The sequence below is a fragment of the Nipponia nippon genome, unplaced genomic scaffold, assembly GCF_047370975.1.
Source record: "Nipponia nippon isolate SJK-2023a ecotype South Korea unplaced genomic scaffold, ASM4737097v1 scaffold_1, whole genome shotgun sequence".
Taxonomy (NCBI): Eukaryota; Metazoa; Chordata; class Aves; order Pelecaniformes; family Threskiornithidae; genus Nipponia; species Nipponia nippon.
Window position 1 is genome coordinate 114,713,209 of NW_028262290.1, and position 17,815 is coordinate 114,731,023.

The 17,815-nt window shown below is 42.4% G+C and overlaps 1 protein-coding gene and 1 long non-coding RNA gene across 2 annotated transcripts in view; one reads left to right on the top strand and one right to left on the bottom strand.

The window, feature by feature from the left end:
- The window catches only part of MATCAP2 (microtubule associated tyrosine carboxypeptidase 2), a 31,476-nt gene extending 25,217 nt beyond the window's left edge, over positions 1 to 6,259 (bottom strand). Inside the window, exon 1 of the mRNA XM_087767845.1 lies at positions 6,001 to 6,259. Coding sequence (XP_087623971.1) covers positions 6,001 to 6,025 — 25 coding nt within the window. The 5' untranslated portion in view covers positions 6,026 to 6,259. The remainder of the gene's footprint in view (positions 1 to 6,000) is intronic.
- A 158-nt stretch (positions 6,260 to 6,417) lies between these two features.
- Positions 6,418 to 16,913, top strand: LOC148057569 (uncharacterized). The gene is made up of 4 exons (XR_015706988.1): positions 6,418 to 6,630; positions 13,011 to 13,121; positions 15,970 to 16,161; positions 16,254 to 16,913. It is a non-coding gene; the product is annotated as an uncharacterized LOC148057569 (long non-coding RNA).
- The last annotated feature ends 902 nt before the right edge of the window (positions 16,914 to 17,815 follow it).

Here is a 17,815-nt window from a genome sequence, read left to right on the forward strand (position 1 = left end):
AGGATTCACAGAACAGGAGATATGGCCGGAGCTCAACTAAAGCCTGCAAAAGGGATTTGAGCTTCAGCCTACAGTTATACATAGCTGAGCTGTAATTACTTTACATAGAGTAATTTTGCTAATGTTCCATTCAGAGCATGAGATCATTAAATGCCTCCAAGAGGAAAAAAAAAAAAAATCAATAGTAGTTTAACTTCAGCTTTATTTTCACAGTAAAATTAGGTTTTGCTCCCAACATAAGCACCATGACAATGTATTTCATGCTGTTGGATCTCTGTCAGTTCCATGTCAGTCTGTTCCTCGGTTCTCCTGAGGATGCTGTTCTAAAAAGCAAAAAGACAGAGGTCCTATTTGGACCTATTGGGAAATCTGCAGCCCGTCTGTTTCCTCTACTGGAAAGACAGAGATAGAAACATTAGAGCATTTTCTTCCACTAAAGTATGCGTATCTTACGCAAGCTCAGTTTTGTTTCACAGTAAGTTTGCAAATCTTCTTTCTGTGCTTGGTGCAGGAACGTGCTCCTTGGCATTCCCCTTCAAATTGTCGGATCAGTCTCATCACATACGTGACAACCTGCCTAACCTGGCTCGTTCTTGCTTTACCATTAGCTGTAGCGGCGATGAACCACAGTTCCCATCACAGGGGACACAACGTCAAATACGCATCCAGGATGCTGTGCAGCGGGCTTTCATTTATGTGTGCACCTATCTACAAACAACTGCTATAAAATGAGGCATTTTTTGGACAACAGAATAAGATGACAGCTCACACGTGTTTCTTGGCAAGTATTTAAGATTGACTTCAGGTCTGCACCAAGTATTACAGTATGAGAATCCTTACTTTTAAGAAGGGGAAATGAAAGGCAAGGTTTCCAGAATGTCTGAATGCAGAAATACTAAATTTCTGAGCATGTGACTTTGCTTGTGTAGACAAAATTGAACTTGGAAATTAAAGAGCTACTTCTTAAAATACAGATGAGAAAATAATGTCCTGCTAGTGGCAGTAACACTTCACCTTCTCTACTAACCAATTCTCAAAAGCCACAAAGAGCAGAGAAGCCATAAGTTACTATTACGCGGGGAATATTTTGAATTAATACCACGTGTATATCTAAGAAGTGATAAATAGAAAACACCCCCCCCCCAAACAGAATTTAAAGAAACAACTTAAAATTACCTCACGCCCCTGCCCCAAGCTCTTATGTTGATGCAATACCAAAAACTCATGACAGTAAGCTTTCAGAGCTGAGTAGTACACCTGGCCAGAAATAAATGCATCTATATCTAGATAATTTCTGAACATCATAAGTCAGAATTCTCCTGCAAGTGTCACAAATGGTGATCAAGTGCTGAACACGTACTGGTAGGTTTCACATGCACATGGTTGATACAAAAAATAATTGTCCCCAAATCAGTAGTTACTTTATATGTGCAACCTCATAGCCAAGTGATTTTTCAGCTGCCAGACTAAGTGTGGCTGTCCTTAATTTTCTTCCTACTAAAGAAGGATACTGTTTGATGCGTGTTTGTCTTGGAAATCTAGAATCAACAGATAACCAGCAGATTTGAAAGATTATATTAGATAACACTGCAGTTTTCACAGAAGTCATGTAACTGCTACTCTAAATTTTTTTAACATCATTATTTTACAAAAAAACCTAGAAAATAATATTTGAGATGTCAAAATCATGTTGCAAAACACCAAATTTTCAAGTTCTTTCTCCAGAACATTTATTTAATCTGTAATAGTTATTTTAAACTCACATACATTTGTAAGTCAGAGAAAGAAGATTTGTAAGTCAGAGAAAGTTCATCAAAGAAACTAAAAATTCATTGTCTTCTAGGAAACTCGACTTACTAAACTATATCCAAATTCTCCAAGGATTAGCAGTGCCTGGTGACTGAAACAGATGTCTAGTATTCTGAATATAAAACCAATGCATCACACAGCCTGTGTGCTGAAAATGTGCTTCAGTGTTTCAAAAAGTACCAAGATATCATACTGCTATAAAGTAGGCAGTCAGAGAATGGATTATCAAGCCACATTAATTACAGAGATTGGCTAGCAGTGATTTCCAGCTTTTAAACTCTGGATACCATAGGACAGATGTCACAGATTACTTCTAAAAGGTCTGAAAAAGGCAAATTGAAAATCGCCATACTATGGCATAACTCTATCCTGCTACATATCATGTAGGTTTTATCTTCTGTATCTCATCCATGTGTGTTACATGTGTTCTGAGAAGCACAAATTTTAATGTCATGACTTTACATATTTCAGTTTTTGCAGCAGAAAACTGTCAAAGAACATATGCCCAAACCTCCAGTCACCTTTGAGAGCCTCCCTAAAAATGCGTAATTTATGTACAAAGATTCTCCATTGCTTTCGCTTCCAAACACTCAAAGTCACAAAGCCCCAAGTCCTGCAACAATTAAAAAAAACCCACAACAAAACTAGCATAGTCTCTCCCCAAAAGATTTCCCATCATGTTTACTTCCATTTATTTATATTTTGTTCCTCTCTGCAACAACACAGTAATAAAAACATAGGTCCTAGAGACATGAGTGAATTACTAAATGAAACAATCTGCCAGGTTTGGAGCGGAAGGTGATGATGTAGGAAGAAGCAAGGAGGGTGCAGAAGAGCCGCCTGTCCCCATTTTGGCATCATTAGGGTACCAAAGGAAGGAATCCCCTCCTGTTCAAGGGAGACTTGGTCTGTCTTGGGCCAGAGCAGAGCTCTGCCCCTTTTCGAGCCTCTGTGTCTGGTTTCTGCTACTCCGTAAGGTGGGTTAGCAGGGCAGCCGGCCAGCCAGAGGCAACTCCCCCTGTGTGTCTAAAGGACGTCACACAAGAGTAGGTTGTGCCCTAGCAAAAATCCCATCATTTTCAAGGTATCTGCTGGAATCGGCAGTACCGGACTTAATCCATCCTGCAGATACAAATGTACTATGTGTCACAGAACAATGCAAAATACTACGAGCTTGATTTTGCCAACCAGGGAGCTTCACCCCTGTGTAACTTCATTTACATAGGTGTAGCTATGCCAGTGTCACAGCAGTACTGGAGAAGGGAGGTACCCCCAGACTGCTAACAGAGGATATGTGGGAACCACAGAACTCATTATAGTTCTGCGCTAATGAAACACTTTCCATGTCTTACGTTGCACCCCAGTCACTAGCTTTGAGTCTTGTAGCATCGCAGACGCTGCCTAATCTTGTCAGAGGTTATTTTTTAGGAAAAAATATATCAGATTTTACAATATATTCAGGAGCTAGGTTACATTATTGGTTTCCATCCTTTAGAAATTGATGAATTGAGCTAATCTTTTATTATGCTAATAATATGTGTGACAAAATCCCAATGTAAGAATTTTTCCAGACTTTGGACAGTGTTGTAGAAAAATCTTCCTCTAGGCCACTGGGTAGCTACTATCCAAGCTGCTTCTTAAATACCTATTCCATACATGAAATGAGGTTGATGATAGATATTTATGGGCACAGATCTCTCTCTGCCCAGCTAGCCTTGCTCTAAAAAAGTAGAGAGCTCCTGTGGTTTTTGAGCAGCCGTCACTCAGGTTACATACGCATAATAGACAAATCCTTTCCAAACTGTAGGTATGATTCTTAAGGTGCTTAGCAAAGATGTTCTTGGAGCAGTTCCTCCTGTCCTAGGAATGTAATGGTCTGAGCCACTGCTTTCGGTTTTCAGTTCACTGTTATCATGTTAGAACACGCTTGAATTTCTTTTTGTTCAAAATCAGAAACCAATTCCAATAGCTTGACATCAATTTTCAAATTTCTAGAAATGCAAGCAATGTATGTGATCTGTCTACAAGTAATTAGAAAATAGTGAAGTTTGAAACTGAGATGAGAAGAAAATATATGGACGTGACAATTAAGATTCCTCCTTTGACACATTTTGCAAATGTACAATGACATTACAAAGAAATATTTATCTTCAATATTCAGATAATATGAATAGATTAACAACTACCTGTAGTTTATGAGCTCTAGACTGTATGGTTTGTGGGTGCAGAGGGCTGTGGAAAGAATATTCTGCAAAAAACAGGCAACAAGAGAGTGTTGTATATGAATCTGTAATGTTCCACTGCCTCTCAAATACTACCGGCTTATGTTTGTGGAGTAACAGAATCTGACCAGAATCCTGTAGTATATTGCCTCACCACTATAAACACCTTTAAGGTTTACAAACACTCAAGCTTTGAACAGAAAGTGTCAGGCACTTGAACTAGACAGCACTGGAAGCTCTGTCTGCAATGACTGAAAATGGTTTAGCTCTAGAATTAGTCAGTGAGCTCCTGTAAAAAGACTGGTGCTGAGCTATATTCTATTTTCACAGCATGTTAGTTATTAACTAGAGCCTGTATGATGTTGGGAACTTTGACATTTAACCTGAGATTTTTTTTTTCCCCCAAAAAAATTCCTCCTGTAACAGCATTATCTGTCATTCAACTTTAATTCTGAGCTCTAAAATGAAGGGCAAGTTTCAACTATGAGCCAAATTGTATGTCTGATTCATTAACTGCCAGTGTTTGTAAATAACTTTGAAATATCCAGCATTTACAGGACTCATTGGCATGATCTTGGACTATGCAGTTTAGTTTTTCTTCTTTAAAGTTACAATGATATTTAAGATGTACTCTTTCTACCTTTAAAAAAAATAAAGAAAAAATGAACTGACTTGCAAGCAGTTTCTTGCATGCATGTTTCTACACTGAAATATGATATTACATAACTGACTCCAAATTCAGGTTCTTCAAATTAAATTACATGAGCACAGCAATAACCAGTAAAAGTGAAGGTTTGGCCCTACCGAAATCAAGCAACAAACTCCCATTGATTGAATAGACTCAAGATACAATCGCAAAACACGGATTTATAGACAGACCTGCACAGGATGAAACTCCCATCCCAGCAGATCTCTACCTTGCTCTACTGCAGCACAGGTGTGTTCAGGAATATTTGATGGAGGGGTATGGACCCAAAAGAAGTCTCTTTCCTTTTAAGAAACCTCAGTCCTTTAAGATTACAGTTGCTGCCGTACATCTCTAGGGATGCGCCGTCTGATTCCATGAACTTTATTTCTACTCGCGTTACCAGAAGTAACACCCTACTCCTATCCATGCACAGATGGAACGGCATATAAATTAGGCAGAGAAAGAGTAGCTGTAAGAAATCTTAATTATGATTGTAACAGTATTGTATGAGGGGACACTGAGACATCTCCACCAGATCTCTTCTAGATAGATTTCCCCGTGACAAAGTAACACTGGCTTGAAGCAGCTGAAGTAATGACACACGAAATGACGTCAAATTTAAACACGGAAAACGTCTGAGTGAAAAATTTGTTTTGCAGCAGCAACTGTATTGTAGTTTTTCCTACACACCACATATACACAGCACTGAAGAGAACAGTTTTGTGTGGTATCAAATACTCTTCCATACTATCGTTATAGAGCCATAACACAGGTTTTTATACACACATATTATATAAAGATTTGTTCACGTCTCTGAAAGCACGGCGAAGAGGCGAGCCAGAGAACGGGAGACACCAGACACGACCAGTCACAGTTTTACTGGCGTTCTCAGCGGCACCTTCTGCCCGCGGGCGGGCGGCCGTCACCCCGGCCTCCCCGACAAGGCGCCGGGCCGCAGGTCCACACCCCCGCCGCCGCACGCCCCGACGGGACCCCGGCCCCGCCGCCCTTCCCCAGGCCAGGCAGGGCAGGTACGCGGGGCGGGAACGCCTCCTCGGGTGATTTATGTTTTCTTTTTCCCGTGAGGTAGCGGCTACCTGCGGGCTGGCTGCCCCGAGCGCCTGAGGGGAGAGCGGCCCCACCCTGCCCCTCCTCCCGCCGCCGCAAGCCCCTCGCCCAGCGGGTAACGCCCCAGCCGCCCCGCAGGCGCGGCCACCGGTGCCCGGTCCCGCCTCAGGCTGCCGCCCCGGGAGCGGCTGGGGGGCCGGGGGCGGTACTCACCGGTGACACGGATGGACTCCAGCATGGTGCTCCGCCGGGCAGCGCCGCCGCTCTGCCCCGCTGGTTTCCCCCTGCGCGGCGGGCTGGGCCGGGCCGGGGCGGGCGGCGGGGCTCCCGCCTCCTGGGCGGGGAGCCCTGAGGGGAGGCGGGGAGGCAGGCAGCGAGCGGCGCGGGCTGTGCCGGCTTCGACGCCTCACCGGAGCCGGCCCGGCCCCGCCGCGGCCGAGGGAGCCCGGCTGGCCCCGGCCCGGCAGGCAGGAGCCGCGGGCAGACTACAAGTCCCGGCGCGCCCCGCGCCGCCCGAGCGCTGGCGTGGGCAGGGCGGGGGGCGAGCTGCATCCTGGGAGCTGTAGTGCGGGGGGGGGGGGGAGGCGGCGGCGGCCCTGTCCTGCCGCTGTCCTGGGATGGCCGCCGGCGGGGCGGGCACCGAGCTGCACCCAAAAACATCGCCGAAAGAGCCCGCTTTATCGCAGCCGCCCGGCTTGGCGTCAGGTGCCAGCAACACCGACGGGCTTTCAGCGTTATCCTTTGCAGGAGTCTGGCAGGCGGAACTTGCTCTGAATCCAGCGACTGCGTTGCAGTACATGGATAATTATCAACTATCATCATTGCTGTAACTGATAATAATTGGTACGACTGATAATTATCTGCTGGGCCTAAGGCAGGCAGAGAAAGGGTCGCATGGGACAAGGGTGCTCAGCAGGGTGGGTGCTGGTGAAGGGTCTGGAGGACGTGTCTTATGAGGAGCGGCTGAGGGAGCTGGGGTTGTTTAGTCTGGAGAAGAGGAGGCTGAGGGGAGACCTTATTGCTCTCTACAACTACCTGAAAGGAGGTTGTAGCGAGGTGGGGGTCGGTCTCTTCTCCCTAGTAACGAGTCATAGGATGAGAGGAAACGGCCTCAAGCTGCACCAGGGGAAGTTTAGGTTGGATATTAGGAAAAACTTCTTCACCAAAACGGTAGTTGGGCATCTGGCACAGGCTGCCCAGGGAAGTGATTGAGTCCCTATCCCTGGAGGTATTTAAAAGACGGGTAGATGTGGTGCTTAGGGACATGGTTTAGTGGTGGACTTGGCAGTGATAGGTTAACAGTGATCTTCAAGGTAATTTCCAACCTTAACGATCCTATGATTCTATGACAAGGAGCTGTTGTCCCTTGCTAAAGAGAACGGAGGAGTTGCATCAGAACAACAGTTTGGGGCAATAACTGATTTTAGTAATCAAGATGGTTGTCATACATTGATAAGTAAGAAATAGAATTCAAAGCAGAAGATAGACTTTACGTTGCACCCTTCTGTTTCTTTACTTGTGCAATCTTGCTTTGCTTGTGAAACCTTCCACTCCTTGAAATGTAATCTGCACGTTTTCAAATGCCTATTGAACTTCAAATACGAACAAGTTATTCTACCTTAGCAATTACAGTTGTGTAACCAATTAATGAAGGCATGGTGTCGGAAGATTTTGTACTCTTCATGCAGACTTATGGGCGTCACTGAAGTCAGAGTACACAAGAATACATTTTAGTGTGTTAATGCATTTACTTTTCTAAATGGTCAACACTTAACAGAGAAAGCAATTTAATTGAAAGTGACTTAACAGCACAATAATGCTCAACATACGTTATGTGAATGTAGTGATCTGCCAGGGAGAGGAGAGCTGGGAAGTTGCGCGCTGCTTTGGTTGAATAGCTTAAATGTCTGCCACCTTCCCTCCCATCAATAAATTCATACCTGCAATGCAGTGTATACATAGATCCTCTCCATAACATCGTCCTATAAGGTATAAGGTCTGACTGTATCATCACGTAGCAGGGATGGGAATTCCACAGATCACAGCTTGCTGATACTTCTGAGAACCCCTTTTTGTGTCCTGCCTGGAAAAGTTACTGAACTTCGTGAATCCTTCTTATAGACAGTTGCATGTATGCAATCATACGGCTGAGCAGACGCTGATCAGATAGTTCTGTCTGCTTTCATATCAGTCTTCACAGGCAATAATTAAAAAAAAAAAAAGATTTTAAAGCACATATTTTCATTTTATTTACTACTGCCTCACACATAGTCAAAGACAGGCAGTCTTAAGACCAGCTATGAAAAGACTGAGGTGTCATTTTTCTCAGTCTGCTAATGAAGAGCTAGTGCTGAGACACACTTCCATCTAGCTGACAAATTTGATGTCCCTTTTAACTTGAATTCTTTGAGGAACAGAGAAGATATATGCTCTGTCAACATGTCTAAGTTTAACCTAAAATACCCTCTAAAGTACTTTGCTAACAGCGTAGTATCTGGAACCTGGCAGGCTTATCTCCAAATCTCAAATTGCAGGAACTGAATAAACACTTTTAAATTTAGAGAGACCAAGCTGTCAGTGATGGGTTAGAGTTTGCTTGTGATACATGGCAATTGCAGAAAAAAAAACCCCAAACTGTGAATTGGTTCAAGCACTGCAAACAATCAGCACAGCAGATGAAGAACCAGTAGATGGCTGCTACAACATAAAGTCAATGTACCATTTTACCGTAACTCCCCAATGGTTTTGCTGTGTAGACCCTAAATTCTCTTAGAGATGATACTTTATATATGCTTGGAAGCCATAGCAATGAAATTGGTAACTCCAGCTTTTGATGTGTATTTTACACATCTATCCGCTCTCCTTCCTCCCTCCGCTGGATGCCTTCTCTCCATGTTTCTCATCTCCTGCCTACTTCTCCCTGGTGTCTGTCAGTCCTTTTTCACCGAGCGCTTGGGCATTCAGTCACCTCTGAATCTGCTGCCTCAGTTTTTTGGTTTTTTTTTTTTTTTTTTTGCTTTTCCTCCTGGCCTTTTTCCTTTGCAGGGTGGCTTGAAGGTTTTGTTAGGTCATGCTAGCTCCTGGCTCTAGCAAGAGCATGCCAAAGGCAGTAGCAGAAGGCACAGAGGAGGGATGCTAAAAGGCCACCTGCCCCTGTTTTCTGCTTTGGCTCTGAGCAAGCTTTGTCACATTTGTTGATTAAAAGCATAACGTGGAAAGCTCAGTCAAGAAAAACATTACTAAGTATCTCAATATGACAAGAATGCTATATATATATATATTTAATGTACCTCTAGCAGTTCTGACCTTAAAGGCATCTTAGCTTGCAAGTCTGTTCGGATGGACAGTGGAAAAAAGACGAGCTACTCTGTCATGAAAAAATTCCTGGAGGCCATCAGTGCAGCTGGCACAGGTCACATCGTAGCAAGGTGAGGGGACATGGGGACAAATGGTATGGTGTAGATGAGCCACACTGTGGAATACAGCTTAAATAATACAGTTCCACCATACAAATAGATCTATATCGTAGTATCACGTATCCGTTGTTAGGAGACAGAATTAAAGCTGACATGCATCTTGTATTTTGGCTTCAATATAACATTACTTCCAGAGATAATTTCAGATTTACCTTGTCATGCCTTCAGAGATAATTTCATATTCACCCAGTCAAAAATACTGCAATGTCTTGCGTGCAGAAGAGTATCTTTATAGGAATATCAGCATCAATAAGCTCTGCAACATGTACAGTCTGGAAGAGCAGTGATACATTTTATTGATCTCTGCATCTGTCACAAGCTAACACTGCAAAATTCAAACACGCACACACGCATATATAAATATATATGTGTATATGTGCATTTGGATTTTAAATATGCATATACGTATATACACACACACTTGTTTTAGTGTCGGATTTATTTGGTTCCTCCCCCATATTCACACCAACATCTTTCTTCCACTTCTCTGTGCTGACAGGAAAGAACCCCTGAGGAACTAGGAAAGCTGCGAACCAGAGTCCTTAACTAACTCTGCATAATTTGGCACAGCTTCAGGGCCATCAGAGTGGCAAGGTTAGCCTCCCCTCCCCAACTTAATGACTCTTAGCTGGCTGAATATCTTCTGACCAAACAATTTCATTCACCAAGTGACTCCAACTGACCGTCCTTCCAGACATATTCTTTCTAGAAATGCCTTCTGAAATGTCTAACATTGCCGTCTGAATCCAGGTGGGTCCTACGTTTCTAGTACACAGCAAAGGCAGCACATGCTTGTGGGAGCTGCTTACTCATAGTCTTATTCAATGGGACTGCTATTTTAAGGTGCCTTGAAGAGCACAACTTGATACAGCTCCAGTATTCAGATTGATTTATCCACTGAATTTGTTCCCGCTTTATGCTAAGGAGGCTCAATACCATAAACCCAGCCCAACAAGGGGAAACAAAATGCAGGCAAACCTTGCAGTAAAGTTCAGAGAAGTGAAAGCAATGTAAGATCCTCATGATGTGAACCTACAAACATAGCTGACTCTTGTTCATTACCATATGGAGAAAAAAATCAGAGATGTCTATTGTACACTCACAAATGCACATATACCTACTAAGAAAAAAGAGGCTGCTTTCCTATGGCAGAGAACTGGGATATATAAATACATTAGTCACAGCAAAGCATGCACCTGCTTACAGGATGGACCAATGGACCAATACACCCCTCCTGACCTTTCCTCCTCTAACCGTCTGCCCACTTCGGCAGCAATGCCTTGTCACTACAGGGCTCCTTCTGAGAAAGGCAGGACGTTGCCTTCAGCAGTGGCAGGCAGGGCTGGCAGGCAGGGCTGGCAGGCAGGGCTGGCAGGCAGCCCGAGCGAGCGCAGGCTGCCTGCTGAACTGCAAACACCTGCAGATGAGTCACGGATACCTTGCTGTGGCAACGCAAATACCAGGTCAGGCAGCACAGGGCTAACGACAATCTGCCCCCATATAATGAGAATTTTTTAAATGTTCCTACTTTGTCTTTGGGCATTTTGAAGTCTGCTAGCTCTTTTCTGGTGCTGGGTTAATTTCAGTAGAAAAGCAAATGTTTTCATAGTAATGCATTGCCCTTTTTGGCTGATCAGGTGGGGACTTCACTTGTCAATGCACAAGTTTCTCTCCCTACTGCCATTCATTTCCTTATCCCTTCCTCTTCCACACCACCTACCTGATCCCCCGTTTTTTGCTGGTCCAGGCTATACAACAGACTTAGAAAATAAAAGGGGATATCCAAGAAACACCGAACACCATCATAGCAGCTTTTTACAAAATGCAACGTGTGCAGTAACAAACAGGCATGACTACATGGTGCTTTGGAGAAAGGGGCCTCACCTGCCTGCCAGCTCTCCCAGAGCTGGAGCGCCAGCGCTGGGAGCAGGGAACCCTTCGCAGTTGACCTCAGTGGGCAAAGATCCAGCAGCTGGAAAAGAGCAATGATCTACTTCTTCATCAAAGCATTAAATTTCATGGGACATCCAGATCTTCTCACTTAGGACAGGATCTGTAGAGCAGAAGGGGCTTTGCCTGGCCTGGAGAAGGTGGTCTTCTGGTAAGTCCTGCTTTCAAGAAGCACTGGACTCAATGAGGGGCAGCGGCCAAGGTGTAAGCCCACTCTCTTTTTCCAGTTTCCAAGGTCATGCCTGGCACTGCTACCGAGCTTTACCTTGCAGGTTTCTGCACAATTTGTGGGGTTAGATGGGACTATAAAACAGCTGGGGTAATTCTATTTACTTCATGGTGAATAATCCCTTTCAAGTGATACCAGTGACAAATTCAGCTGATGGAAATAGTGTTCAAGCTTGGGAGAAGCGTAAACCAAGACAGAGTTCTTTTCAGACTTTATTCTCTTCCATCTCATGTCTGGTTTTGGAGATTCCCTGGGTACCACTTTATCACGGTGTTAGTAGGGTCCCAGAGTTGCACCTCCAGAGTCTCTGAGTGGGGGCAGTGCAGGGCACACACCGTCTTGCCTTCTTACAGATCTGCTGAGTTCAAACGAGATTTTTGGATTAGACGTATAAGAAGACAAGCTGCCCACACCAAGCCACTTGCAAACCGTTGTCAGGGAGCAGCAGCTCTCTTCGTGGCCCAAGACCTCCACCATCTCGATGTGGGCTCTGACTCCAGGCAGCCAAAGCCCCTGGAGATGTGGAGAGACATGTTCAGGCCTATGACAATCCTCACCACTGCTGGAAGGACGAGGGAAGAATTATTTAAAATAACCTCTTGGCCATTTCCATTCCCTTTGTTTTCTTTCATGGTTTATTGCAAGGTGAGGCAACCCTCCATCACATCGCACCCAGACATTCGGTGATGCTCTATTTGTACTATAGACTGCTACTTCATGTTTTACTCTATCAGATGTTTCTGTCCCTTTCATTTACAATGAGCCATGATCTTATTTTCATATTCCTTTAGTTTATTTTCCATGCCACAATAGTTTTTTAAGCAAAAGCAGACTGAAATATTAGGGATATTTACTCATGTCTAACACAGCCTCAGTGTAATTATGTATGTAGTTTCTACTGAAGCCGAGATGACTGTGTTACCAGTGTCCCTCATGGGTACGTGTGTGGAAAATGTCATCACTGTTACATTTTAATTAGTTTGTTCAAATTTCAGTAGAATTTCTCCCTCTAAAAACAGCTGCTTCTTATTTCAGGCGTGCATTTTTTTCCAAATATTGAAAAAGGTTTCCAAAGCAAAACACTGAGCAGTCTAAAATCCTGTCTAAGTAGCACCCTCTAGTGTAAACATGCTACTATTGCAGAAAAGATTTCATGTTACTGTGTGGACTTTTTTTCAGAGGAAAACATGGAAAGTAAAGAGAAAAAAAATATCATGAACTGATGTAAAACCCGTTTCATATCCTTAGGTCTTTCCTTGTTTAGCAAAGCGTATAGGCTATGCTTAACTTGAAGCACCTACTTTAGTTTTAAAAACTTTAAGGTAATTTTGTAGGTAACATTCTTGGCCTTCCTTATGGATCATTTATGGTTTATTTTATGTATGTCCTATAGTTTCATTTATTTGTTTAAAATATGAGACTAAGATGGCAAGAATGAGGTCAGAAAATTATCACCTGTTGAGCTTACAGCATACTGAGTTTTCAAAGAGGAACTAGAGCTGATAGAACACTTTTACTGGTGAAAAATGTTTTTTCAAGAAGAATCTCCTAATTTTTCCATCTTTCAGAAAATTATTTCAAGAATACGAAATGTCATACAATTTGGCTGGTGAAATTGCTGATGTGCTTATGCGATTACTCCGTTTGTGTTATGCTGCAGAGTTGCAAGCAAGTCTCAGGTACTGTAAATTAACATCGTGGTCTAAATTAACATAATGGCACTTAAGTACTCTCAAGCCCTCTGCTTCATTTCAGAATTTTTATGTCAGCAAATGGTACAGCTGTACTGTATGGATAAAGAAAGAAAAGTGGGTATTTTATAACTGAGACACAAAGGAAGGAAGTCTTATTCCCCTTCTCTTTTGTAAATCAGTCAGGAGACCTAAATGAAAGGTCCTGAGAAACTTTCCGTGATTTAGTGATACAAATGCCATATTATACTAAGAAAACTGTGAACACAATAAATCTTTTCAGTGCATGACAGGCAAATGTTTCCTAACTCCCACAGCCTTGTAAAAATGCAGAGTTCAATCACCCAGAGATTTTTTCTGAAACTGAGTCCATTTGACAACTGTCTCTTATTGTTAATGAAATATGAGTTTTGCCTCATTCCTTTTTTCACTGTTTTTCCATTTTAATATATTTTCTCTTCTGTCTTTTCCTCCTGTTTTTTTTTGTTATACTCCCTTGTTATTTACCATTCTCCACTCTTTTTTTTATTCTTTCTCCCCATGTTTTTGCTTTTCCCTCCACCTTTGATTTCTGTGTGATTTTCCCTCAGTCACTCCTCATATGAGATGGTGCATTTCAGCTCTGAAAACAGTTATCACTAATCCATCCATGTCATCATATGGTAATTTAGTGTAGAATATAAATGATGGTGTGCTTTTCCAACCTTTAATATAAATGGTGTCTTCAGCGAGCCAGCATTTTCTTGAGAACCTCCCATATTTTGCAAATGACAAGTGAGGGAACAAATAAAATTCACACTGTTTGACATTCATTCTGTACATTCTGAAAATGTAGCATATTTTCCTCCAGCCAATGTCCCATTTAAAGGATTTTCTCCCCAACTACACTTACCAAGGCAGAGTAATAAATTAAGTCTTTTGGTACAATAAAGGACAGTCCCAGCTAAAAGTTAGACTGCAATGGCTACGGGGTCTCACATTCTTTTAGTCTGGTTGAGCTGGTTATCAGTTTCCTACTCAGGCTACTAGAAGAGAGACTTGTGCTCTGAGCATTGCTAATTTAAATCCATGTCATGCATTGGGTTACTTACTCACAAAACCTGTCTTATTACTGGCATAAATATATTCCTTTACCGGATAACGTCAGCCTAAGTTGCCTCTGTGATTATCATAGGAGCTGACAAAAGCAATATAATCGCCTTTGGCTTGGCACAGAGAACAGATCCGAAATGCTGCCCATCAAAATGTTTCTGATTATGTAATATTTGCAATAGAAAATACAGATTAATCCAAACTGCTGTGTTTTGCCATACACACCAGCCCTCATATTCATTGTTTGGGGGCGAAATTGCCTTTTCCCACACCAAGTCTCTGGCATGCTAGGATATTTAAAAGGATCTGAAGGCACAATTCGGTCCTCATTTCAGAATCACTGAGGAAAGCATCGGTATTATATTCTTACTGCTCTTCTGTAGCGCAGGATTCCCTTATACAGGGGTCCCAGGACCTGTGTGGCTTGTGAAGAGGGGAATTTCTTACAGCCTGGCTTCATCTTAGGCACCGAGACATGGAGAGTCAGACCTGTACCATGCGTCCTCCAGGATCCGCTGGAGGCAAACAGATGGTGGGCTAGGGGAAAGGGATGGCCGTGCTGGTGGCACAGTCCTCAAGAAGCTCTGCAAGGGCTGTCTCCTTGCCTCTTCCCCAAGGTTAAACCCTTTGTCTGAAGTCACCCGGAAGAATTCATTCTAATGGGACTATAGTCCGGAAATAATGATGCACAACACTCTGTACTAGACTATACATTTCCTTCTCCTCTCTATGGCATCCTATGCAATCACACTACCACTGTGAAATGAGTATCAGAATCATGACAGCTCTCCAACTGATTAGCGGAAGAGTGAATTTGCTGGTAAAAAATGCCTTTTGAAGGTCAATCTAAACTACAAGGAATAGTACAATGTCCTGTATTATAATGCACTGTATTACCATGCAATAGATTGAATCTGCTTGCAAGAGGAAGATAGGTGAGCATCAGTTTTCACTTTGAATTATTTAACTGTGAATAAAAGGAAATTATAAGTTGGAAAATAGTATTTTTCTCTAAATGACAGGATTACTGAGACTTTTCTGTGAATCAAAGGAAGCACCTTTCTCATCTTTCCTTTGGAATCAAAATCGTGAAGTCAATTTCTCAGCAGAAAGAAAGTTCTAGGAAATATTCTCTGAGGATTACAGAATGGAGCTATACAGTGGACTACACTAGGATCAGCATTTTCGCCTTTAATATTTTACATTTATGATTGTATCGGTATTGTAAGGAAGCCAGAACTACAAAAACTTTGGCTACTGATCTCCTTATTAGTTAAAAAGTGCTCCATTCTTATTAAAGTGCTAATGCAAACTTCTGTAACCTTCTAAAAATGAAAATACACCGCCGAAAACAGTCAATATGCTTTAAAAATTTTTGAAGGAAAACTTGGGAAAGTAAAAACCTTTTTCTTGCCATGTTAAAAGACAAACGACTGGCTGCCGTGCCCATGCTCTCAATTCCCATGAAAACTGCAAGCCAGCAAAAACGGTTCCCCAAGTGCTTTGTATTGTGTTATTTATTGTTACAGAAGGGATTACTTTTCATTAGCTTACCCCGGGCAAGAAGAAATCTTAAACCATATCACGTGGGGTGAGGAGACAGTGAAGGGTGTGATTCATAATTTTTGAATGCAAAAGGCTGGCATAAAATATAATGCTGTTCAGCAGGCAGAGCCGGCTCATTGTTCTGCTGGTTTCAACATGGCATTCCTTTCTTTCCCTCTCTTTTTCTTTATGCTTTCAGATTGTGAAACATCAGTTGATTTTTCCCATAAATTGCAAATAGTTTTATTAAGAAAAAAATAACCCTGACTGGAAATTCCATTGCTACGGGCTGTACCCTCCACCATTACTCAGACAACAGATCTCATAGCCACTTTATAGCACCATTCCTGAAAAAGACTGACTTTCTTTGGCTCTTTGGAGTGATAAAAGGGTAAGATCTATTTACTGTCCATTACTTTTCTGGAAGACAGACGTAACTCCTTGAGAAGATGAGAAACTAAGTATTCTATTTATTTCTAGCAGGGCCCCACTGACTCTGGATCAAAATGATGAAGAAATTACTGGCTCTGTAGAGACCAAAAGGAAAGGACATTTGTCACATGCACGTTGCATTGACGTTTTAAGCAGTTATACACTCCTAGGAATCTCAATTTCATTTTTCAGAATATACTTTACAGAAATAATTTTTACAAGAAATTTATTTTACAGAATAAAGCATGATTATTTCCCTCTTTTTTAATATTAAATAGCAGATGAGATTATTATGTACACTAACAGTGCAGCTAACAGCATTTTGGTTGGACTCCAGGCTGAACATCATGCGCTATGCTCTATCATTTGAAAGACGACAGCAACGGATGAAGCCACATTTGGAAACCAACGATGGCTGGAGCTACACTGTATAAATCTCATAGATCCACTTGTAAAGCAGAACGCATGTTTAAATTGCAATAATTCTGTTATATTTAAAGGGCTCAAATTGTGCATGACTTTTCTTCCTTTGGGATGGCAGGAGCAAGAAAAGACTTAAAGGTAATTCTCTCTTTTTATTTTCTGCTGATGACTTTGAGCTCCATATTGGCTATTTTGTCTCTCCTATTTGCCTGCATTGATTCTCTACTGCTTCATTAAAGGAATGTTTCTGTTATTTCCCAATGATAGCCATACCTAGTTGCTCTTGAAGGAAATAAAGCCTGGTTCATAGATCATGAATGAGTGATGAGTCCAGTCTGGTAAGTCCCAATATTCAGCCTGGTGTGTGAGCAAGTTCTGACGCTGGACCTTGGGCTGCTCCAACCCATGTTTATCTGAGAATGATGCAGGGACATTTGTTGGCCAGGGTGTCCAATCTTGAAGATTTCTTCAGAAAAGGATTATTTGATATTGTATTTTTACGTTCCACTGCATGCTGATGCCATGCTGTTTGCAAATGAGGCATTGGAAAGATTTTCTAATGAGGGACGATTAGAAGAGTATGGTGAGTTTAGTAACGCAAAGCAAAGGTTGGAAGAAGAAATGACTGCTGCCTATAAATAATCCAAAATGCAAGGACAACACTAGATAGGAAGGACATTCATGGAAGGTAATGAACACTATTTACATAGGAGCAAAAAGGTATAAAGGGGTGTCAGTATGTATAGATAAGACTGGAAATTTGACAGGGTTTAGTCATTCGGGCCATCAGGCCCATAGCAGCCTCCCAGGGAGGGAACAGTAGAGGCAAAAAATGAGCTGTATTTGCTACAGCGTTCAACACATTTATGGGAAGGGGTGTGAGAGATGGTGCCTGGATAGTGATGGCTGGATCCGAGCACCCGATGGGTCTCTGCCAATTCCGCGCCCCTAACACCTGCACATTAAGAAAGGTCTGTCAGTGAAGGAGAGAAGAGGCTGGCGGGAGGGTGGGAAGAGCTAGGGCGTTAGGTTTGATTTGACCATGGGCTGCAATGCAAGGAGAAACGTAAAAGCCATGAGAAGGAGCTACAACTTTTGCAACTGCACTGGGCTAAGTATCCTCTCCATGCACACATTAACATTAAAATCATGTTTTCCTGTCAATGCCAGCTGAAAAATAAAGCTTCAGA